The sequence below is a fragment of the Siniperca chuatsi genome, linkage group LG4, assembly GCF_020085105.1.
Source record: "Siniperca chuatsi isolate FFG_IHB_CAS linkage group LG4, ASM2008510v1, whole genome shotgun sequence".
Taxonomy (NCBI): domain Eukaryota; kingdom Metazoa; phylum Chordata; class Actinopteri; order Centrarchiformes; family Sinipercidae; genus Siniperca; species Siniperca chuatsi.
Genome location: NC_058045.1, coordinates 10,459,208 through 10,482,832, shown reverse-complemented (window position 1 = coordinate 10,482,832; position 23,625 = coordinate 10,459,208). Strand labels below are relative to the sequence as shown.

The window sequence follows — 23,625 nt, the reverse complement described above, 5'->3', positions numbered from 1 at the left end:
CTCTCTTGCACTTCAGATGGAAATATTGTGCTTTTTCCTCCACTGCATTTATCTAATGGCTGAAAGTGTCTGGTAACTTTTTTAAGATTAAGATTTTACATTTAAAACATACAAGGACCCAACAGTACATAAAGCAGTTTCAGTATAAGCACCACCTGCACCTGAAGATATAGTACTTTAAAGACATTAATAATTTTAGAAGAGATTTGAGTATTTTGACTTAGATATGTAAATACATATTGCTGCAAGTACTATACAGTGTCAGAAGAAGTATTTTTACTTTACTTATTACTACATCATATGTTTTGTCTGTAAAATCCAAATACATGTAGTGGAGTAAAAAGTACAATGGAAATTCCCAAGTACCTCAAAATTCTACTTTAGTACAATACTTGAGTAAATATACTTACATTCAACCCCTTGTACTATACTCTTAGTTGTAATGGAGTATTTTGACAAGATGTGAATATTCCTCCACTGGATGAAGTTAGCTTGTGCTGTAACTGCTGTTGCCCTTTTATTTAAAACTTGCTCTGGGCTAATCCAAATTTTGGAGCTATTTTGAGCCACAGTGTATGAATATATTTCAATCTGAACTGCATTTTAGTGGGTTTTGTTATCTATCTATCTATCTATCTATCTATCTATCTATCTATCTATCTATCTATCTATCTATCTATCTATCTATCTATCTATCTATCTATCTATCTATCTATCTATCTGAGGTGGAGAGTAGGCTAATTAAATTCTGTAGACCTATACTTAAAACTTTTTCTTGGTTATTGTCATTTGGTGAGACTTTTACTCCACCACATTTATTGTATCTGACGACTCTTTGCAGATCAAGAATTTAACGATCAATAAAATGCCACAATAAAACTATAAAAAGATGTTAAAATACTGCTTATCCTTAATGCATCAATAATTCTTACATTGGTCTCAGGTTGGCAGCAGTTAACAGGTTATTTTTGTTATTTTTGTGTCTGTAGTGTTTGAGATAAATTCAGATCCTGTACTTAAGTAAAAGTAGCAATACAACAATAGAAAATTCTGTTAGAAGTAAAAATCTTACATTCAAAATGTTGTAAAATATGTATCATCAGCAAAATGTACTCAAATAGTACTCATTATATAGTATATTGGCTCCTGTCAGTGTTATATATTGGATTATTCTTCTTGATGTCTTCATGTTTATGCAGTATTTTATTGTTTTATCTGGTTAAAGTGGATTTTTCTGGATTTTTCCAGCTTCAGATTTTTCATTGACTCTAGACCGTAGTTACACGACATAGAGCACAAACAACATATAAAATACAATAATGACAAAACAATGACACATGGCAGGAATAAAGTGCAAAACATACATTTCTTAAACACAGGTAGGAAATTCTTCAAGATCTGTCTGTACTAAAATTAATTTCAGTGTACTGTAGATGGATAGTTTAAATAGCACTTTCATTATGTTATTCATTATGCTTATATTTAAGGTCGGAGACCCTCTATTATTACAATATATACGCCTTAATATCTTCCAGTGACCTTTGTGATTCTGGTGTCGGGGTTCTGTCTACTTTATATACAGTTTAATCTATAACAGTGCATCATATTTTAGAAAATGTTCTTGTGTTTTGTGTATTAAATCTTAATCTGCAAAGTTACTAGTAAATGCAGTGGAGTAGTACATTATGTTCTTCTGAAATATATTGGAGTAGAAGTATAAAGTGGCATAACATGAAATATTCAAGTAAAGTAAAAGTACCTCAAAATAAGTTGTACAAAAATAGATGTATTAAGTTACTTTCCACCAGTGTGTATTGTGGGTTGTCTGACTTATTTGACTGGTGAGGGATTAAAACTTTCTTTTTTTTTATATTGGTGCCGCATTACAGTCCATCAGATAGTGACTTGACAGAGGTAACAGATAGAGAAAGGGAAACTACACAGACAATAGGACAGTAGGAATAGACAAAGAAAAAAGGTTTACAGACATATATATTTATATTTTTATATAACATTGTGTGCATTCCAACAAAACAAACAAAAAGTTAACGAACTAGACAAATGAATGTATATATGAGATATATACATAAGGAGTAAATAAATATATGATATATTTGCATAATACTACTACGACAAAAATAATATTAATAACTGAGAAATGCAGGACAGTTATTCTGATAACTGAGGAAAAAGGGTTGTGTGCATGCATGCCTGTGTGTGTGTGTGTGTGTGTGTGTGTGTAGGCCTTTAACTGCACAAAAAAAGAATAAACAAAAAAATTATTATTTAAATATATTATTTAATACATTTATTTGACCCTGAAAGTGCTGCAGTTAGCGATAGGACAGAAAGTTTTTTTCATAGACTACTTTTAATAAATGCAAGCACACACACACACACACACACACACACACACACACACACACACACACACACACACACACTGACCATGTGACGCGAATGCCCCTTGTTCCGCTTACGGAGGGAGGGAGGAGGGCGGCAGCAGTTCAATGTAAACCTTCTCACCGATGGAGGGAAGCGGTCAACATCAGGAGCAGAGTCACTGACTGCAGTTTCTCCAAATGTGTAATTTTCTTTCTCCAGCGCGGATTATAACTCCGGGAGACCTCGGCCTCTAATGGGGAACAGCTGCATTAACTAGTGGACACACTTCCATTAACTGTTTTTCTTTGCCGCCGGCCAGGTCACCGAGCTGCGCACGCACTGTGGGCTTATCCACCGACACCCGGCAGGAAGAGGGACAGTAAACTGACTATTTAGTGTCCTAAAGTGGCACTTTTTTTCTACTTCTGCTAGAGAGACCGGATCACGTGGTCAGGTGACCTCGAAGCTGCTTGTTATCGGTCGCTTAAAAGCCTCGAGGAAGTTCAAGAGGAGAGGAAAGGGTAAGGACCGCAAGAGTTCAATATTCAGCTGTACTTTGTTGAGCTCAACTACCAGCAGCACTATTATTATTACTGTTACTATTACTATCATTACTATTACTCCACAGATTGTTAGATATTTTCTGATCAAGCGGTAGATGAAGGGATGAAGAGACACCTGACAAACATGGCTGCAAGAGTGCTAATTGGCCCGGAACATGCAGATGCTGTTTGCAGGCAAAACAGCAGCAGCTCCCAGGCTGAGGGTTAACTTGTCACAGACATTACCTCATTAAATGACTCTGTCCTGACTCACATAGGAGTCAGGGGCTGCAGGCCACAGCATGGGCAACTCCTCCAGGAAGGGAGAGGGAGACGAAGAAGAGCAGGGGGGGAAGGATGGCGAGGAGGCGGAAATCACAGAGAGGAAGAAAGAAGAGGTGGAGGAAGAGCTCCCGCTGGGGGTGGAGGAGTTGTTTGAGAGTGGAGATCCCGTGCTGGACTTGAGCTACCGTAAATTCAAGCGATTACCGTCACGTGTTTGTGGACTGATGCATCTGGAGAAGCTGTATGTTTGTGGAAACAGCCTGCGCACTCTGCCGGACAGCATCTCCCAGCTGCAAGGTCTGCGCATACTCGCCCTCGACTTCAACAAGATGGAGGACGTTCCTCAGGCTGTCTGCCAGCTCACTAACCTCACTCGCCTCTACCTGGGCAGCAACCGGCTGATGAGCCTCCCGGCTGAGCTGAGGAACCTGCAAAGTCTGCGCTGCCTGTGGGTGGAGAGCAACTACTTCCAGAGGTTTCCACGGGAGCTCTACGACCTGCCCCACCTCAAGTCCCTTCAGATTGGGGACAACCGAATGAAGACGCTGCCCTCTGACCTCTGGCGTATGGAGGCTTTGAGGGGATTATGGCTCTACGGGAACCGCTTTGACACCTTCCCCAAAGTCCTGTTGCGCATGGAGGGCTTGGAGATACTAGACCTGGACCGCAACAAGATATCAGAGTTCCCCAGCCTGAAGCGTCTCCGAGCCCTGCGCCTGTTCTCCTACGACCACAACCCAGTGGATGGTCCTCCGAAAGTGGGCGAGGAGGTGCTCGTGGTTGGGGAAGGTGCTGCGGAGTTCTTGGAGGCGCGTGAGGCCAGGAAGGAGAGACTACGAAAGGCCGCAGAGAAAGAGGCCGAGGAGTTGGCTCTGGCAGGAGAGGAGCCAGTGATTCACGGCATCCTGAAGAACAGCAGCTCCAACTCAAAACAGGCAACAAACGGAGGTGTGGTGACTTTAGGCAATGCACACACTAAAGAGGAAGAAGCAAAGGAGGAGGAGGAGGAAGAGGAGGAGGATGGGGAGCTGCCAGTCACTGAGTATGACGGAGCTGAGCTTGAATATGACGAGGAGGGGGTTGAATATGAGACAGAGGAGTTGATATGTGAGGGAGAGGGGTTTGAGTACGAGGGAGAGGAGCTGGAGTATGAGAGGGCTCAGATGGACTATGAGTACGAGGAGCTGGAGGACACAGGGAGGCACGATGAAGGGGCATGAAAAACCCCTCATACATCTGGACTCAGAGGATCTGCAGGCAGGTGGAGGTGGATGACGGAAAATCCACACAAAAACATTGAGTGTGCTGCTAATTCCTTATCAGTCGTTAACTGTGAAAATAAATGAGCACTGAGGCATTATGAAACTATAGACCGTGACATCTCAATCGGCTGCAAATGACCACATCCGAGCAGGACTCAGGTGGGGTGTGTGTGTGTGTGTGTGTGTGTATGTGTGTGTGTGTGTGTGTGTGTGTGTGTGTGTGTGTGTGTATGGCTGTTTTACATTAGGGGTTTTTTTCTGAGTGTACACAGGAGACCAAGTCTTCCATTATTAAATATTAACTCAGCTGATGAAGTCAGTGTCAATCATTTATGGCAAAATATGTCTTGATTGGGAACCAGTGAAAGCACCAGCTACTGTTTACATGACTGACACACTGTAGTATTTCCACACATCATGGCCAGTGTTTGTTTTATGTGCCTGCCAGTGCGCCTCAGCCCGCCTCATTGCTATTTTTATAAACCGAGAACTGTGTGCGCATGTAAATGTGTGTATTGGATTTAGATTTACAAAATATTTATGACATGCTAAACACAAACCCCCAACCCTTGTCAGTGTTGTGTAAGCAGTCCTTTTGAGTGTCAGTGCCAGGACAGAGAGGGAGACAAGCAGGATTATTAGAGGGATGAATAGTCGGGGTGCCTCACCATAAAAGGTAAGTCCATAGGGAGGCTCCAGACATGAAGTAGACTCACAAGAAATCAAGCAGGAGATTTTTATTCAGATAAAAAAAAAACCCGAAGCCCCCTGCAGGTCAGAGACTCAGGTCTGTCATGACCTTTGTATACTCCGTTTGGTCTGTGACCACACCTTTTCTCCAACATGAAGCAGGCCCTTGTTCTCCTCTCATCTCTGCACTCATTATTCATGTGGGGCTCATATGTAATCCAATCCTCTTTCCCTCCACGTATCTGTTTTCTCACATCTCATTGAAAGAGTGAAATATTTATTCCAATGCTGAAATATTTATACTCGTCGTACTCGTGTGGCAGCGTGTGTCTCGACTTTTATGTCTGATGGAAACAGTCGCAGAATCAAACTGATGATTGCTTTTCTTAAATGTCTAAATGTTAAGTGCAAGAATCCCCTTTTTGACAGATAAAACCATAGTTTACATATATGTAAGGGTGTTAGTGTTCTGTCTAGAGCTGCAATTAATGATCATTTGTATTATCATCCTCGGGGAACCACGAATCCATCCTACAGTTGTTGAGATATTTCAGTCTGGACCAAAGTGGTGAGCCAACCGACAGACAAACATTGTCATCCCTAAAGCCACTAGCACGGCTACAACTTCCATAAAGCATGTTGTTTCACTGTTCACTTGAGCAAGCTGTATAGGCAGCTAATTAAACATGATCTACTCTCTATACTTTGCTGACACCAACAATTCTTTGCAGACACTCGGTGTGGTTTTATATATCTCTTGTTTTGACACAGCAATCTTGTGTTTATTTGACTTGTGTTGATAATGTAAAACCACTGCAGTTTCTGAGAGGCGGCTCACAGTAGGTGTATAGTATGGAGCTACAGTATATGACACACAAAGTGACGCTTTTGGAAACTCAGTCCTCCTCGGCCCGTGCTCTGCTGCTCATTCCACAGCTGTGGGTGGCAAAACACTTTGACACACCGCAGACGTCCACGGGAATCGTTGCCATACTCAGTCTGAGTATACTTATTTTGCTCATGAGTTTACACTCCTCTCATTCTCTGTAGGTCAGTGACAGCGAGGCAGTCAAAGACAATGCATTATCTCCTTCACTCCCGCTTTGGCTTTCACACAACTCACTTCACACAACCGTCTGACTGGCAGCTTTTAAGATCACACAAAAAGGACTTCACAAAGAGATGAAAGTTAGCCGTATTTTTTGACAGAACTATTGTAAAACAACGCAGACGAGGGAGTGATTAAGGTTTTCAGGATGTGATTATAAGGAAATGTAATACTGCAACAGTTCTTACTCACACATCCACCAATTTTTTTTCTGCACAAATGACTCTTATAGTAAATACCCAGATTGTGTTAATTGCATTGTGTTAACAAGAAATTTTATTTTTGTGATGAGTAGTCATGCAGGTACCATCACAGGTGTGTGAAGGTCTAGCCCCTAAAGATGAATCTGTGAAATAAAATTTTAAAAAAAGGGTCATGTGAGTCAAAGGAAGCGAATGTATGATGGAATGATGATGATGATGATGATGTGAGGACTTATTTGTGTACCTGTCCATGTCTCGACGATTGTAGCCATTGTCCATTTTTGCACTGAGGATTCCTGCGCCAGTGTGGCCAGATTTCAACTTTTCATAATCAGCCTGATGACAGAACCTGGAAAAAAACGTTTTTTTCCTTACTGGATATTTGTCAACTAAAACTGTGCTTGGATAATATCTTGTAATGTTTCATTCCAGCTAGTTAATCTTAATATTATCTTAAAGTATTAAACACACTTACGTGCTCTTGTAATGTGTAGTGAAGTGTGAACAGTCAAAAGGTGAATTAGGGAAAGCCTGGTTGTTTGGAGCATTGAGAAGAAATCCTGTGGGCTCCTAGAAAACAAAACAGGTAACAGCTCCAAACACAGATTTAATAATATTATTAAAAAGGGGAAAAAACGACAAGCTAAAAATATATATAACCTTTTTTCCGACGGTCTTCTCACTTGGTGCATTACTTTTAGTGTGGGGTGATGGCAGAAGAGAGGTCTAGAAGAGCAGAGAGAAGGATGTTCAAGTTAAAGTAATATCATTAAGATCTGCTACAGCTGACTGGGAGGGGGTCAGTACTCACTGGGCAGGCCAAGGGAGCGATGGCACCTCGAGTGAATCCTGTTTCTCGAGCAGAATGGCTGCACAGGCCCGATATCGCCTCAGTGCCCTCAAACACAAGCGCAGAGAGACGCTGTTAAACCTTACGGATGATGGAAAATATTACATTCTTTCAAAAGAGAGGTCAGAGTGAGAGAAGTTTTGTGGTCAACCTGCAGAAATGACGGTTGCATGAAGTCACTTTTCATCACTGAGCTGTGAGTTTGGCGAGGTTCAACCTGAACATCAGCGAAAGGCAAAAAAAACAAACAAATGTGACAGTGGACGTTGCAGGGGGGGAAGACAGACCACACGAGACATCTGGTGTATCTGTTGTGTGATTACAGATGTAAATATAGAATAGCATCTGATTTATTTCACAAGAATTATTATTTACAATACTTACCATGCAGCTTTTTTTCTCCTGAAATGTGTTTAGTTGAAGGTCTGTTCCCTCAGTGAAACCACTTTCTTCTTTTGGACCCACAGTCACACGGTTCTGGGAAACTACAACAGTGTAAATACACCATTTACAGACCCTTAACCCTCTTAATCATGGCAACTACAGCAGCCTGTAATATATTGTCATAAAATCGTGAGCTTGCATTTTGTTATGATTTTTTTTTCTCATATCATCTATTCCTGTTTGTCATGTCTTTAAACTTTAAATTCACATAACTTTAATTCATCTTAAGTCACAGCAGGTGGAGGTTTTATTTTACCTGTTGGTGTGAAACGATGAGGTACAAACAAACTTCGGTATTCTGTCTGACAGAGACACATTCATAAAGAGAGATAATGAGAAACGTACTACTCAGTGTTTCTGTACATGTGACAAGTGTTGTTATAATTATGTGTTGTTACCTTCTCCTCTGCAGTCACTGCTTTCGGATGACTCCTCAGCTGATGGAAGCCGCTCTCTCTGGGTTTGTTAACGAGGTTTGGCAAAGACCCCGAGCAATCAGACCGGATGTGAGGCTGGAAGTGTCGTTTAGTTTGAGAAATTAAGCTGTCAGATAACAGGAGTCTGTAGACAAAAACAACACACCTGTGTGTGAGGTAACAGGCTTTTTGAGGCAAGAGAGGAACATTTTAATCAGTTCAGGAAGTTGGTTTACAAAAATGCAAACAAAGACGAACCTATGCTATTAAAACTGACTGAGAGACTTAAAGTGTCAGTTCAGCCAAATTACTTTCTTGTCTCCAGTGGTATCTAGCCAGGAAGACAGCTTTAGTTTTATTTGCCTAGCTAGTTTATAAGCCAAAATGATTAAGATCACCTGTGAGGATTTATTTCTGCCTCCACCCCAATACGACAGAAGTTTTGTTTGTGGTGCTCATTGCATTGAAAAATTTAATTTAAAAAAGAACAGCAAATGTAATATACTGGGGACTATTTCCTTGGTGGAAAGTAGTTCCAATGGAAAGTATCAAGTATTCACAGCATAATCTGTACATTATCTTGATTAACAGGGACATTGTTTCTGGAAAGAAACATTGCTGTTGATTTTTTTTTAATTCACATCTTTCAATAATACAAGCACCACAAACAAACCGTTACTCACTAGATGGACATAGCCCTGCACGCCCATGGTAAATTCACACAGGTGATTTTAATCATTTTGATTGATTCTCAAAACTGTGTTAGTAGTACAGACAGTGCTTGACCGACATGTCATGGTACTCTCCTGTTAGCGTCCAGCTTCCAGTCATCCAGAATAACTGAAAACACCTGTGTGGGTGTGAAGGCCGTTTAACAACTGGGCGAATAAAAACAAAACTATCTGCATGGCCAGACACAACTAAACGTAAGTACGAAGATATGTTTTGTTGTGATTGTGTACTGAACTGACTTTAAAGCCCCCTACACACACACACACACACACACACACACACTGTAGTGTACCATCACAGGTGTTTTGATTTCTGTTATCTGATTAAACCTCCTCTCAAGACTGTGGGGTTTTTATTTATTTATTTATTTTTTTTTATTTTGCTTGCTTAGTGTGGTAGCTCCACCTAACTTCCACCTGACTAGAGGTCTAACCAGCCAGGCTAGTTGAAAACACCTGCATAGGGCCTTTAAGGCAGACAAAAGAAATCAATTGGCAAGCATCTAAGTTTAATCTTTATAGTCTAAGCCTGCAGAGCACGAGTCTCCACCTGCTCTGACACTTACCCAAACTGAGGGTTGTCAATGTGGTCCAATCCGGGCCTGTAATAAATGGCTGGTCTCTGGTTTGCCGTGAAGCCTGTCCCACTGGGATGTCCGATGCAAGAAGTGAACACCCTGCCTGCGTCTAACACAGTCGTACAAATATTGGCCATCAGAATCTAATCCGTATGATAAAAGTTATTTCTGTTTATGCTGAGACTTTTTGTCTACACGTCCTTTAATGTGAAATAAAAGTCCCCCCCTTCACCATGCACTCTCTCACCATAAGACGCCCTATAAGAAGTATTGTAGAGTTTGACTGTGTTGCCGCTCAGCCGTCCCCTGCTGCCTGGTGCTCCAACAGTCAGCATGACTATCTTCCCCTGCTCAGCCGTCTGTGACTGCTGTAATGGAAACCTTCACTGACAACAGTGATGGATAGCAAAAATCCTCTGGGCATGTGAGCAGCCCTGTAACCACAAATAAAAGCAGCGAACAAGGTGTAACTCTTTGTTTTTAGGTTTGACAGTATCCAGCAGAACTCAAAGCTCTCTGAAAAAGTGATCACACAGTCTGTAGCTAATAATGCAATAAGTGCTCCCTTTATCAAATGCTGTTTTGTTCTGAGCAACAGCAGCACTGCGGTGCAGTTACAGATATGTTTATTTATAACAGATTTAAATAAATTGCCCCAGAAAAGAAGCCACAGTAGAGGGAAAAGCTTCACTTACTCCCCAGACATACCTGCAACTCCAGGTTGTTTGTTCACCTCTCTTGTCTTGGTGGTTTTATAGGTAAACAGGTCTCTGTTGCTAGGAGATTCAGCACAAGGGCAGCAACATTACAGCAACATGAAGAGTGACTCCAGATTGAAAGGTTGGCAGTTAATGTTTCTGCTGTATATCAGGTCTATGCTTTATTTCTAATGAAGGTTATTTGATCATTTTAAAAAAAGATCCTCTGGATTATTTAATGTTGCAAGATTCCCATTTTGTTGACTGCAACTTATGCAACGTTCAGCTGCTTTTCTGCATCTTATAACAACACCAAACACTGTGTTGTTAATTTGCTAACAACACAGTGTTTGGTGTTTTGGTGTTGCAGACTATTGCACACAATACTAGACCAGTGGTCTAGAGGCCCAATCAGCTCAAATGTTCTAAATGTGTTTTTATTTAAATTGATTTATAAACTGGATCTTATATAACACTATTATTTACATAAAGGTGGATGTTGTCGCAATTATGGTTTTCATACAAGACATAGTGATCATGGGAAGTCTTAGCTTGCTCTCTTTTTTTCTCTTCAGTAGAGTCTTTGTTTAAGTTTATATTCATACAACTCCCACTTGGACCCTAACCCCCACCCTAACTAGTTTTCACATACACACTCTCACAGGCAGCAGGTGGTGTTCAGGTGACAGCTGACTCAGGTTGGTAGGGGGTTGGCCTACTGCATCATAGCTGGTAGTTAGTTGGTTATTGTGACGAACATACTAAAGGTTATCAGCCTCGTACTAATTTCTAATCTGTTTGTGTTTATTTCAGTCCTAAAGACAAATATGTGGATATATTTTTATCAAATCATAATTTCTATTTTTTGGTGTTAGCTAAGTTACTCCACAACTACACAACAACATTTATCATTTATAAGTAGCATATAAATATATAATTGTTTATAACACATTTGAATGTAGTTATAAGCAAATATAAGGACATTTTTAAGTGTTAATTAATGTACAGTATTTTTATTTTATATTATTATAACTGTTGTCATTCATGAACTGTTTATATACCAGCGTCCAATTATGAATGCTTCACAGGAGGAGTTGACAACTACATCATCAAACACTTAAAAGATCTTGTGTATGCTTACAATTACATTATCGTATGTCACATACATTTATTAAATGTTTATATAATGCTTATAAATGCTAAATAAGAAAGTGTTACCATTATGGTGTAGAGGCTGTGTATCAAACACCATATATTGCACATATATTATATAAAAAAACTATATACCATAATATATTGTATGTATAATGTATTTATCATATATTTATACTTATATACAGTACACACAACATGTCTGCCTGTTTTTTAACATCAGTAGGACTCTAATAAGTCACTGTACTACCTTAATATTTTTTTTTACTGTACATATATTTGCACAATGCATTTATATAGTATAAGATACTTTACATAATACATACAGAAACATTCCTTATGTTTTTATTTGTTTTTTAAGGATAGTGGGTGTCGTATGCTGTACTAAAGCCTTTTGAGGCAAATTTGTGATATTGAGATGTATAAATAAAATTGACCGATGTGCCGTTGTAATGTGTGAATTTCCTCGCCTGGAGATAATTAAGTCTTACATTCAATTTTAGCTGAACTGCTCTCCTACCAAACATCCTCACCAGATGGACAGTTTCTTCATGTGTCCATTGGATGGCAGTGTGTGGCAGTGTGATGCCACAGTGGCTCTGACTTCAGCGTAGCTCAGGAAAAAATGTAAGGTTATGTAAAAATGATGGATGGCTTGAAATTTACATGACATCTTGATAAAAATGTCCATCCCAGACAGGGGAGTTATCATCCACCGCTGTTAGCTGGGAGAAAATGTCCGGACACTATCTATACATCTGCAAAAATACATCTACATGAACATCTCAAGTTAAACTAGAGGATATTCACCTCCTGGTGTATTTAGGACATCAGGAAAAACAGTCACAGACATGCATACACATTCTTACTAATTAACCCACGAACAGGACATTTTTTCTATTAAATTAAAGGAATGAAACTGTGATTTCTATCCAGTGGATCTCACACAACTTCTGCTTTATAGCAGAGAGCACAGTATGAACACTTCAAACACAGTGTGATTTTCTTCACAATTTTATTATTAGGTGGGACTGAATTACAGTATTACATCTAACTGGAGTTTTTCCATGACAACATGCTCACCCTTTGTATCACAAAACCTGACAATGCGCAATAGTTCCTTTAATTCTCACTTCCTATCCCCTCTCTTTTCTTCTCATTCCCTTGGACTCACACTGCATCTTCACCTCTGTCACATCACTTCTTGCTCCCTTTCTTCCCTCCATCTGTCCAACGCTGGCAGTCGGCGGAGCCTATCTTTACCAAGCTGTTGCTTGTGTTGCCGTTCCACAGTCTTGCTTGACATGCTGTCGTGCCAAGCCTGGAACTGTTCATTATCTTCTCCAAAAAATAACTACAGGGAAACGCCTGCATCATTGAAACTGACAGTCTCATTTCCTGCTTCTTTTCTCTTAAATACAATGTGCACATTATTGGCATTTCTAATTATAAATTCACAGGGATCCATACAGCAGGAACAGACCACACGCCTATTTTCATTCCAGTCAAAGATTACACCAGATGATTTCACTTATTAGAACAACTTCAGCCATAGAGTCGGAGAGAAGGAACTGATCAGCAGAAGCACCTGCTGTACTCTGTTTGAAATGAAAACCTGCAGACTCTCAGCCCTCGATGTGATTGTTCATCTCTGCAATACAGCAATCTGTGTTTGTTCTGCATCTGCATAATTCACACATGACTCAATGATTCAAACATGACTGTGCTGTAGCCAGGCTGTTATAGATGAGATTCTTGATCAAATTCACAATAATGTTGTGAAAAAAATAACAAAATGCTGCACCTTCTGCAACAGTTTGCACTTGAGATAACACTTAGAATATAGAGGGAGCTTAAAAGATGAAACAAAAAAGGTGGGTGCAGTGGTTCTAAAAATAGATGGAGGTGATGCAACCAAGGGTCTCCCGTCGAGTTGATGCACTTGGCTTGCCTGCAGCCGTCTGTTGTAGTTCTGGGAGGGACGAAACCTCGGCCCCTGTCTGCAGGAGCTCGGCTGGCTCAGGGCTCGTCTGTGTTTCATGCCCAACTCTGCTGCTCTGGGTTTCTCTGTCGGTTCAATAACACGATTCTGTGTCTGCCGTAGAATAGCATGGAATTAATATTTAGAGAGACATAAAGAGACAGCTCAGGCGCTAAGACCCTTCTTTGTGTGTCAGGTCTCAGAGGTGCTCTCTCTACTTCACCGACTCACTGTTCTGAGGTTTATCTCCTTCCTGCTCCCTTTTTGACTTCTGTACTTAATAGGCAAATCTGGCACGGACGGTTTGGAGTAAATTGCATTGTCATCTTTTTCCATTTTGAGTTTCAGTCGGCTTTGGTGCGTGTAATGCTAAGGAGGCAGGCTGTGATGAGCAGAAAATAAGATGTTTAAAGTCAAAACGCGTATATTTCCTGACATGTGCAAGACAGGCTATTCTGTGACAGATTAAATTAAAGAAAAACAGTCTATTTCACTATCATGTTGATGTTGCAAGAAATGCCTTTGTATGCAATTACTCTACACGATGGACTGAACGTGACATACACGCAGCTGTTAAAATGGAGTGCCAAAAATGTCAGAAGTGAACAAAACTGTATAAACAACGCAGGAGCTAATTAATGAGAAGATCTTTCATCGTCCTTGAAACTGGGTTGAAAGATTCCTTCAGAGTGTAGCATGTAGCTGTGTGATTCATTTAACTTCATGCTGACTAATGTGAGCAGAGCTCCACTATACATTTTTAATTGTTCTCAAAGGCAAAAACAACCTTTGCAAATTGCCGCCTCTATCAGCAAATGGGGGAACATGTTAAATTGAAATGGTGTCATTACAGTTTCTAATTATTTAGATTGCAGTTTAATTACACTGTATGTGTATGTGTATGTGTCCAAGATACACCACAAGGCCACAAGTAGGTGGACACCTCTGTTAACATTTTAGGGTGGGGCTGTTTTACCCATTTTTGTGCAAGGAAAAGAAATCCAATTAAAGGAAATGTTAACGTTACAGCATACAATGATATTTTAGACAAAACTTTATGCGCTTCCAACTTTGTGGCAACAGTTTGTGGAAGGTCCTTTCCTGTGTCAACATGACAATGTTCCCATGCACAAAGGAAACAGTTTACCCAGTTTGGTGTGGAAGAGCTTCACTCGCCTGCACAGAGTTTGTTATCATTCATTTGCTGATTATTTTCTGAATTAATTGATTTAGTGTTTGGTCTATAAAATATCAGAAAATTGTAAAAAATGTTTGGCATTTTGCTTGAACAAGAAGAGTCTACAGCCATGCTAAGTCCTCTGTGAGGCTGTACTTGGGCTTGGCGGTGCTTCGATTGCAAAATGCATGCTAACATTATCACAATGACAATGCTGATGTTTAGTAGGTATAATGTTCATTATGTTCACCATCTCAGTTTAGCATGTTAGTATGCTAACACTTGCTAATTAGCACTAAAGTACAGCCTGAGCTAATGGGAATGCCATTAGTTTCACAGATTAGGTCATAAACCAAAGTAGTGGACAAATTAGATTTCTGACCTTGTTGATGATGCTAGATGAAAAGTGTTTTGAATTTGTCAGGACCTTGAATATTTGTAGCAAATTTCATGACAATCCATCCAATAGTTGTCAAGATATTTCACTCAAAACCACAAAGGTCAACCTCTGGTGGCACTAGAGGAAATGTCAGGGATCACCAAAGTCAGTAGGATTCATCCTCTGGGGACCATGAGTGTTTCTACAAAATTTCATGGCAATCCATCCAAAAGTTGTTGAGAGCCACAGCACTAACCTGGCTAAAAGGAAACGATTAAGTGATAATCAAAATCGTTGCAGATTAATCACGAGATGCTGAACAATCACATATAGGTATAATGTTTGGTTGCCCACATACTGTGGGTGTCCACATACTTTTGGCCATGTAGTATAGCTCCCGTGTCAATGGCTATCACTCCTTAAATAACCCTTAAAAAAAAAAATCTAACACAGAAAGAAAGACCACTGAATCTTTGGACACAGGTGTAGTAAAAATTACTCTTTAATATGGAACAAAATCAGAGCTCAGCTCCATGGCTCTGTCCACCCAACACACTCTGTAACACTGATGGGTGGAGGAGAACGAGAAAATCAACCAGTTAGATCACAGTCTGCTCGGCCAAAAAACAGGAGAGGCTAAAAAAACATGGAACGCAAAACCAAAGTGCTACTGGGTTTGACCTCGAGACGCCATCGCTCCCTTCCCTCCTGACCCAGGATGTGACCACAGGGACAGGCCTCTCTGCCGCCTCCCAGGGCTCTCCCACCTCCTCACCTACCTCACCCTTCTCCAGCTCCCCCGGAGGTCAGTGGCTCCTCAAACCAGTCGGTGACCCACTGACCTCTCAGAGCCAGGCGAGGTCAGCGTGAAGGTGGGTTTGGAGGAGCAGAGAGGCATGTAGTGACGGTCAGTTTGCAGTTCTCAGAGGGACGTGAACACAGACAAGATGTCGTGGTTATTATCATGGCTCCAGCGGAAATGTCTGTGGTTCAGTCCTTCTGCTGTTTTACTACCAGAAATCTAATCTAATCTTTAAAATGTTGCTCACTTGAGATTCAGATGGAATGTTTGAAGTTTTTTTTTTTTTTTTTGAGGAAATGAGACGAGACAAGAGGGAGAGAACGTCTGCAGAGGCCGCCCAGTAAGAACCCGTTACTATCCTAATACAGGGACATCAACAGAAGTACTACACAGATATGTACAGCGCAACCAAGCAACACATTGGAATACTGAGTAATAAATCTGGTGTGGGAAAGGGAAGGTAATAATAGTCCACTACAAATGCACATATCCCACTACTTTTTTTGTGTAGTTGGTCCAATCTTTAAGGCTATTCTCTTGCTCTTGCTACAAATGGGGCGACAGTGAAGCCACCACAACATAGTTCTGAGTTACAGGTCTGTGCTTGACATCTGAATATGGCTGCTTTGTGTTTCTGCATGCTGAGCTAGCAGCTGCCCTTCTCCTCAAGTGATAGAGAATAGAGAGGGGGCTAAAAGTACAACACCGTAAAGAGAAAATAAGGATGAAGGTATGGCCAGAGATGAGGTGCAATGATCTGTTCTTTGTGCTAAATCATTCTCTGGTCCACAGAGCACTGTAGGAAAAACAAGGTGCTCTACAGTAATGTGGAGGGTGACGGATGAAAGCTGCTAATGGACAAAGAATCGCAGGTAGATGAGGAAGCATGTATTACTGGGAAATTAGACTCTGGTGGTGTATGCATTACCAGCTGAATGGTAGAGTAAATGAACAATCAAGCAGAGGAAGTGGAAATCTATACTTGGTGGAGGATTAAAATGAAGCGTTGTAATGAAGAAGCAGAGTGGACATAAGAAGACACACAGAGAGAGAGAGAGAGAGAGAGAGGGCATCTGCCAGCTTCAGCGAACACAGTCATCCTGCACCTTAACACAAACTGCGTCACATGACAAACTACATCAGAGAGGAGGAAGGAGGAGGGAGGAGGGAGGCACTGCACAGAGAGCACTAGCACTACCATGGACGGACACACACCTAACACACACACACACAATCTACTGCACAGGGTCCCAGTCTGCGTTCCACTGCACTCTCCTGGCTGCCTGAACCTCGCTGTGTCTTGTCAAGAAAAAAGAAACAACAAACGAACCGATTAACAAACAAAACAGACGAAAAGAAGAACAACACACACTTTGGATCCCACTGGCAATAATAAAAAAATAAACCAGAAACGAAACCTAGAATATAAAAAGAGCCAGTGGCACCGGGTTTTACAGAAAGCATTTTCTCAATGACTGGCTTTTGAACAGCTCTACGCTTTTTCTTTTAGTCTACCAAGTATATACTATTAACCTTACCAGGCAGCTAAAATCTATACAGTACTGTCATTTTTCATATATTTATAGATGTTTATACACTATACAAAGTTGGCAAAAATACATAAATAAATACATTAAATTAGATTGTACACATCACAATTGTGTGTTTTAAGTTAGAGAACTCTTTGTTGAAGAGGTGGGCCATGGCAAGTTGAGAAAGGTGAAGAAACAGGAGTGTTACCCTCGACATCCCTTAATGCAAAGGAATCACCATCAAACTCGATGAGTAAGATTTCAGCGTATGGCGTTAGATCAATTAGGTGTATTGCTTATTACCTACCTGACTAAAAATGTCCACATTATGGCAGGAGTTAGAGGCTGCTCTAACCGAATCACAAAGTCTATTTACAACCAGTGAGGAAAGAAAAATACACGTATTCTGAAGGATCTGGATTTAGAGAAAAAAGTCTGAATTTATTTTCAGTGCATCGATAAACGACAGATTGTGTGTGTGTATTTTCCGATTCCCCCTGGGACTCCCTCTAAAGGATGGCATTACAAATGAAGGCAGTACTGTATCCACTGTCCTTCCTGCAGACAGCTGCTGGGAGTATCTGCTGTACCATATCATGTCTGTGGCGGAGACAGTCCTAAAAGTAATACGAAGCCGATAAGCTCCATCACTGCACTGTACACAGGCCCAGCCAGATACATAAGGCTGTGGCATATTGAAAATAGGGAAGTGGGCGGACAAACACCTGCAGAGAAAATAACTGGACTACAGCCCTGTGCATTTTTTTTTTTTTTTTGGATGCAGCAGTGGGCTGAATATATGTCTGTTGAGAAGGCACAGGGCACATTTTGGACATTTGGAAAGATCAAGCTTATTCTCCCTCCCTTTTTTTGAATGATTAAAAACCTATATTTCCACTACGTCTGCCATATGGCAGTTTATAGTTTGGCTCCTGCACTAATCCTGGGTTTTTCTTGCTGGAGTTTGAGAGTTCTTACAAATATCTGACTAAGCAGGAGACAAGCATATTATGCGGCGAGTTCACGGCAGTCAGTTGTGCTTAATCATGAGTCCTAACCCCAAATAAGAGGCTGAATCACAAGCATGCAAATTGTCTTTATAGGGTCAGACAGATGATGTACGTCCTTCCATTTGGAATCCACTCCCTCCTCCATACATGCCCATCCCCATGTATGGCCTCCAGCAGAGCAATAATGAGTCCAAATTCAATGAGGAAGGCATCATCAGTGTCAGTACAGGGCCAATCCCGTCTAACACAATGGCATTACAGTAAATCCCCAAGCCTATAAGCAGACAGGGTGAGATGTGATGCCAAGCGACCGGGGCAGACTGACTCCACAGGGAGGTGAACAGTCCTCTCATACAGCCAAGGAGCACTCTGTTTTTCATGTTTGTAATAAAAACACAGACGTTTTATGGCATAAATAACATAGGCTACAATTTGTGCCACACATCGCTCAGTCTATTTCCTGGGGGGGTGGGTAAAAGGTATGTGGCAGTGTTGCTACAGTGGGCCTGGATGTGTTGGGTATCACTCCTTCCCTGTGTTTCTCTTGCTCCGACCTCACCACACCTCCAACAAAAATACAGCGGACATCAAAAGCCCTTATTTAAGAAGGGCAGTTCAGCATCATCAACTTCACCACTGTTATTCATGAATATCACTGTTTTCTTCATCATTTCAAGTGACAAATGAAAACTCAGCGTACAACAAATGTTAATTTTCACCAATGATATTTACATAAAGTTTTCAAAAACAGAAGGATTTTCTTATCACGTTTTTTGTAAGGAAATAAACCCAACACAAGAACACCAAGCACACACATACATACACACTGACCAACAGTCAAATGTGAACAGAAAGAAAAAAGATATTATTACTTGTTGTTGTTTTTCATATTAATTTTGTTACCAAACAATGCTTACTTGAACCCTGATTGGGAGAAGTCACATTGGTTTTCACCAGATGCTTAAAACAATTGAAAGGGTGAGTTAGGGGAGGCAAGGTCTGTCTGCGCAGGGCGAGATTGACGCGGGGACAGACTGGACAAATGACAAAGGTGACCAAGAAGACATCTGGGCTGACTCAGCCATCATAATATGATTCAGCAGAATAAAACATCAACTGCAGTCCCTCCAGGATGAGATTACTACAGCCTGATTTTAATCCACACACACACACTTGAAGTTCTCCAAGACACAAAGCACAGTGTAACCTTAATTTAATATTGCACAAACCACAGCAAAGCAGGCACCTTTCCAATAGAGTGAGTCATTGACGCTCATCTTAAGAAAGCCAGATCCATCAAGGAAAACTAGTTTCGCAGAGTAAGGAAGAGGCTGAGAGTATGACAAGGACAAACAATATCATCAGGCTCAGAAGAATATCTTGCTAATCCCTTGGCAAACAGGTGTGACCCCTTCAGCCAATAAAGCTTTCAGTTATTTAGAAAGTAAACAGAGAAGGGAAGGCTGCTGGTGACAATGATAAATTTGGGGGGACACACCCATGAATAAACATCTTAGAGTAGATGAAAGTCCAGGAGATGGATCTTCTCCTTCACTATATCCAGCTAGACAGACTGATAACAAGACTTAGAGTCTAGAGCCACGCTAGCGGCTCTGTGAGGCTGAGCTTTGAGCTAAATGCTAATGTCTTCATACTAACATGATCACAGTGACAATGCTAACATGCTGATGCTCATGGCTGTGTTCAAAATCACTCCGTATTATTATTACTATTTGTGCTCTATATTTAACTTCCGCCATTTTATTTGTGTCCGAATTCAGTGTGTAAATTTATCCGCTATATAGCGCCCTGAAAAATTCCACAAAGGAACAAAAAAGAGTCCATGGCACATACACTAGTTTCTGCTAACAATCCCACAATGCAGTGAGCTGCATTTTATATATACGAAAATTATCGTTGTGCGACCCAACACGGTTAGAGATGACTAGTAGTGACTTCGGATACAGTCCATGTTCACCACCTTAGTTTAGCGTATTAGCATGATAACATTTGCTAATTAGCACTAAACATAATTAACAGCTGAGGCTGGTGGGAATGTCATTACGTTTGCAGATATTTGGTCATAAACCATAAAGTACTGGACAAATTAAAGTTTTGACCTGATGATGACACTTAGATGAAAAGTTAAAGGATCTCCAAAGTTATTATAGTTCATCCTCTGGGGGACATGAATTTGTGTAAAAAAATGTATGGGAATCGTAAGTCATCGAAACATTTCACTAAAAGCCAAGAATGTCATGGTGGCGCTAGAGGAAAAGTCAGGGGATCACCAAAGTTAGTAAGCTTCATCCTCGGGGGACCATGAACAGCTGTACAAAATTTAATCCAGTAGATATTTCAGTCTGGACCAAAGTGGTGGACCAAATGACACTGCCATCCCTAGAGCCATGCCGCTAGTGTGGCTGAAAACACAAATTGGCTGTGCTTAATGTTAAAGAAATTTGAAAATAGTAACTAGGAAGTGTTCCAATACCCTCCAGATTTAACATTAACAAGAGAAACATCAAATTAACTGGTTTAAAATTTAATTTATATAACTCAAAAGTCAGTTTTAAGAGCCTTTATTCAGTGGCAAAGTTGTGGGCAGTGTTGGCTGTGTCTGTCATCTTGAATTAATCCTTAGTAATCAAACAGTAATTATCCACACCTGCACCTACCAGTTGGCTTCGCCAGGGAATGAAGCACTGATGAAAGACAGAGCTGCGGCTGAACACAAGGAGAGCAAGTACACTGAAAAAAAGTCTTGACTGGGAGCATCTGCAACACTGCCATGCTATATTCATGAGCTCAGGATAGTTGAAGGTCATTGGTGACAGTGTTGGTGCCAACAAAACGTGATATGTTTAGAGGTGTGAGACAGGTGGTAGTATAATAAAACTGGGATTTGGAAATTGCTTTCTCCTTTATACTGTTTGGCTCTGAGCTTACCATCCATTTTAATGGTGCTGCTGTTTGACTGCTGGCGATGAGAGAACATAATGTTTGGGACTCCTGGTTATTTTATGGAGTGTGCAACTTTCTGGATACTCTGTGATGAATTATTTGCCACTGTGATACACTGTGTTTACTAAAGTAAATCTAAGTTTTAGAGGTAATAGTTAACTTTGTGACCTTGAGCATAAAAAGTCACTTAGGCTCCTTAGATCTAGATAAATTAAGATAAATGCTAGGTACTTGCAGAGTTAATCTTTGTTTGTTTTACTGTTTGGGGGCCTTTAACAGCTCAAAAAACACACTTAACATTGTTTTATAAACTTGATAATTATTGACTTTTCCTAATTTTATGAAAATTTCTTATAAACATGATTTTGAACTGATGACATGTTTCAGACATCGGTTACAGAAAATGAAGCATTATTTCTGTTTGGGTTATCAGAGACTAACAGGGAAATGGTCCTTTCCTCAACAAGTAGGATAACATATTATACATTTATTTCTTTGTGAATGACTTTCAGAATCAGAATCAGAAATACTTTATTGATCCCTGAGGGGAAACTCTTTCGTTACAGCTGCTCACTATCACGTCAGTGCACACAGGAATAGAAGTACTAATAGGACAGAAATAGAAATAATAATAAAATAAGTCCGCAACACAACAATTATTACAGTAAGAAATATGAGATGTGCAAATCAAAATATAATACACTATAATACAGCTAAAATAAATTAAGTAGTAAGTGGATATATAGTATAAAAGCTAAAATAAGTGTAAGTACCAAAGTGGATTTAGAGGTTGATAAGTATGTACAGTATAATACAATGTAATAATATAAGTAATAAGTGTGTAATAGTGCAATAATGACTACTGTCAAGTTAAGTGTAGCAGATTAACCAGATTATTAGACAGTGGATATTGCACAGCAGTAATATAAATATTAATAAATATCAATAAACAGGGAATATTAAACTGAAAACAGAGTATATATAAACTTTGAATATATATTTGTTTATGCATAGTCAAAATAACATAAAACATGAAATATTTCCTTATTTGGTGTTATAACAAGGCTTATCACCTTCGTCAAATATGCAAACTCAGTTTATGGCAAACGGAAGGGTAGCCACTTTAATACTTAACTACATATTGGGTTTTGATGAGGCCAGAAGAAAAAAAAAAATTTAAAACTGCAATAACTAACTAACACAACATTGACATATCCTCACATTTTAAGTTGATATTGCAAACTTGTTAGCAAACAGCTGCTTTATTACACATCCAGTAGTTATGGAGCAACATTATCATTCATTTGGTGTTTCTGGCCACCTGAAGTCCAATATTCACACAGTTTTAGCTCTGTTTTTGGTCTCCACCACCTCCTGATGTAAATATCTGGCTCCATAAAGCCGAGGGGAGCTGCAGATTCAGGTGATAATTCTCGACAATCACTACAAGCAACCCTTTTCATATTGTCGTTTCATACATTGTTATTATAAAAATATCAATCAGCTTTAAAGGGGAAAAAAGGGTTGATTTAGCATTTTCCTTGTCACTTCTCCATTTAGTTCAGTAACCTCTTGCCTTTGCCCAAAGATTGGACTAAAGTGTCACTAGCTGATTATTTGATGACCGTCCTATTTAAGAACTAACTTTTAAAAATAGAATATATCGTACACTGGATTTACATTTAAGAAGTAGTCTGTATTCAAAAGCACTCAGTGTTTTTAAAAAGCCCAACCCTGTATCCCTCCAGCCTCCAGTCTACCTTCGAGGATCAGCCGCGTCACACTGTCTCATGTTACTAAAAATAAAGCCATATCCCTCAGTTTACAGGGTCTCTGATGACTAAACTTTGTAAACCCCTGTAGCACAGCAATTTATCACTCGTTGAGCAACATGTCATCATGGTGAAAGGAACTAGCAGAGGTATTGTGTTGACTCATCACCTGCACACCTGCAATTTCAAACCACGTTTGGTTTTCACAGCTTCAGTGGCCATCGCCTACTGATTATTTTCCTCATTTTGACTGACGAGCCTTTATTCCTGTCTATCATCTTCACGGTTACCTAATGAGAGCGCTCCATGTTTTGTATTATTCTTAGCGAGTATTACCTCTGCAAATAGTGAGTCCCCCAGGTCCGAGCAAGCAGATATTGCTCCTTTCTGACCACCTAATGGGAGTGTAATGTGCTGTGACACTGCAGGCAGTGGCTGTCAAAACAGTGGGCCCTGTTCCACGGCTGGCCAATTGTTCTGAAGGGTGCTGGACTGGATCAGTGCATCACAGCAGCCAGCACCGAGTCTCACACGAAACACACTGCCCAGAACCCACTCAGAGCACAGGGTGCTGCCCAGACCATTGAGACTTAGAGACAATAAACGAGGACTAGACAATAAACGAGGACTAACCTGGTGCAGATTAGACTACAATTACATTATT

At 40.3% G+C, this 23,625-nt stretch overlaps 3 protein-coding genes across 3 annotated transcripts in view; 1 reads left to right on the top strand and 2 right to left on the bottom strand.

Moving 5' to 3' along the window:
* Window positions 1-2,430: 2,430 nt before the first annotated feature.
* Window positions 2,431-4,808, top strand: LOC122875430 (leucine-rich repeat-containing protein 10B). The gene is made up of 2 exons (XM_044194525.1): window positions 2,431-2,906; window positions 3,014-4,808. The coding sequence occupies exon 2, from the start codon at window positions 3,230-3,232 to the stop codon at window positions 4,430-4,432; it is 1,203 nt and encodes a 400-aa protein (XP_044050460.1). The 5' UTR covers window positions 2,431-2,906; window positions 3,014-3,229; the 3' UTR covers window positions 4,433-4,808.
* A 1,717-nt stretch (window positions 4,809-6,525) lies between these two features.
* Window positions 6,526-10,350, bottom strand: ppp1r32 (protein phosphatase 1, regulatory subunit 32). The gene is made up of 12 exons (XM_044194526.1): window positions 10,203-10,350; window positions 9,742-9,928; window positions 9,483-9,603; window positions 8,168-8,330; window positions 8,026-8,071; window positions 7,710-7,810; window positions 7,477-7,542; window positions 7,287-7,373; window positions 7,136-7,201; window positions 6,951-7,045; window positions 6,720-6,824; window positions 6,526-6,618 (listed from the first exon to the last, which is right to left on the bottom strand). The coding sequence occupies exons 2-12, from the start codon at window positions 9,827-9,829 to the stop codon at window positions 6,600-6,602; spliced, it is 957 nt and encodes a 318-aa protein (XP_044050461.1). The 5' UTR covers window positions 9,830-9,928; window positions 10,203-10,350; the 3' UTR covers window positions 6,526-6,599.
* Window positions 10,351-12,340: 1,990 nt separating this feature from the next.
* The window catches only part of syt7a (synaptotagmin VIIa), an 82,912-nt gene continuing 71,627 nt past the window's right edge, over window positions 12,341-23,625 (bottom strand). Inside the window, exon 9 of the transcript XR_006377818.1 lies at window positions 12,341-13,439. The gene's annotated coding sequence lies outside the window, so the exon portion shown is untranslated. The remainder of the gene's footprint in view (window positions 13,440-23,625) is intronic.

What these genes read in the sequence shown, in the direction of transcription:
- LOC122875430 (XM_044194525.1), top strand. Translation starts at nt 3,230, where the DNA reads ATGGGCAACTCCTCCAGGAAGGGAGAGGGAGACGAAGAAGAGCAGGGG.
- ppp1r32 (XM_044194526.1), bottom strand. Translation starts at nt 9,829, where the DNA reads ATGCTGACTGTTGGAGCACCAGGCAGCAGGGGACGGCTGAGCGGCAAC. An exon ending in ATTGACAACCCTCAGTTTGG is followed by an intron (nt 8,331 to 9,482) that starts GTAAGTGTCAGA and finishes TTTTGTCTACAG; the next exon opens with ACTCCTGTTATCTGACAGCT. An exon ending in TCATCGTTTCACACCAACAG is followed by an intron (nt 7,811 to 8,025) that starts GTAAAATAAAAC and finishes ACACTGTTGTAG; the next exon opens with TTTCCCAGAACCGTGTGACT.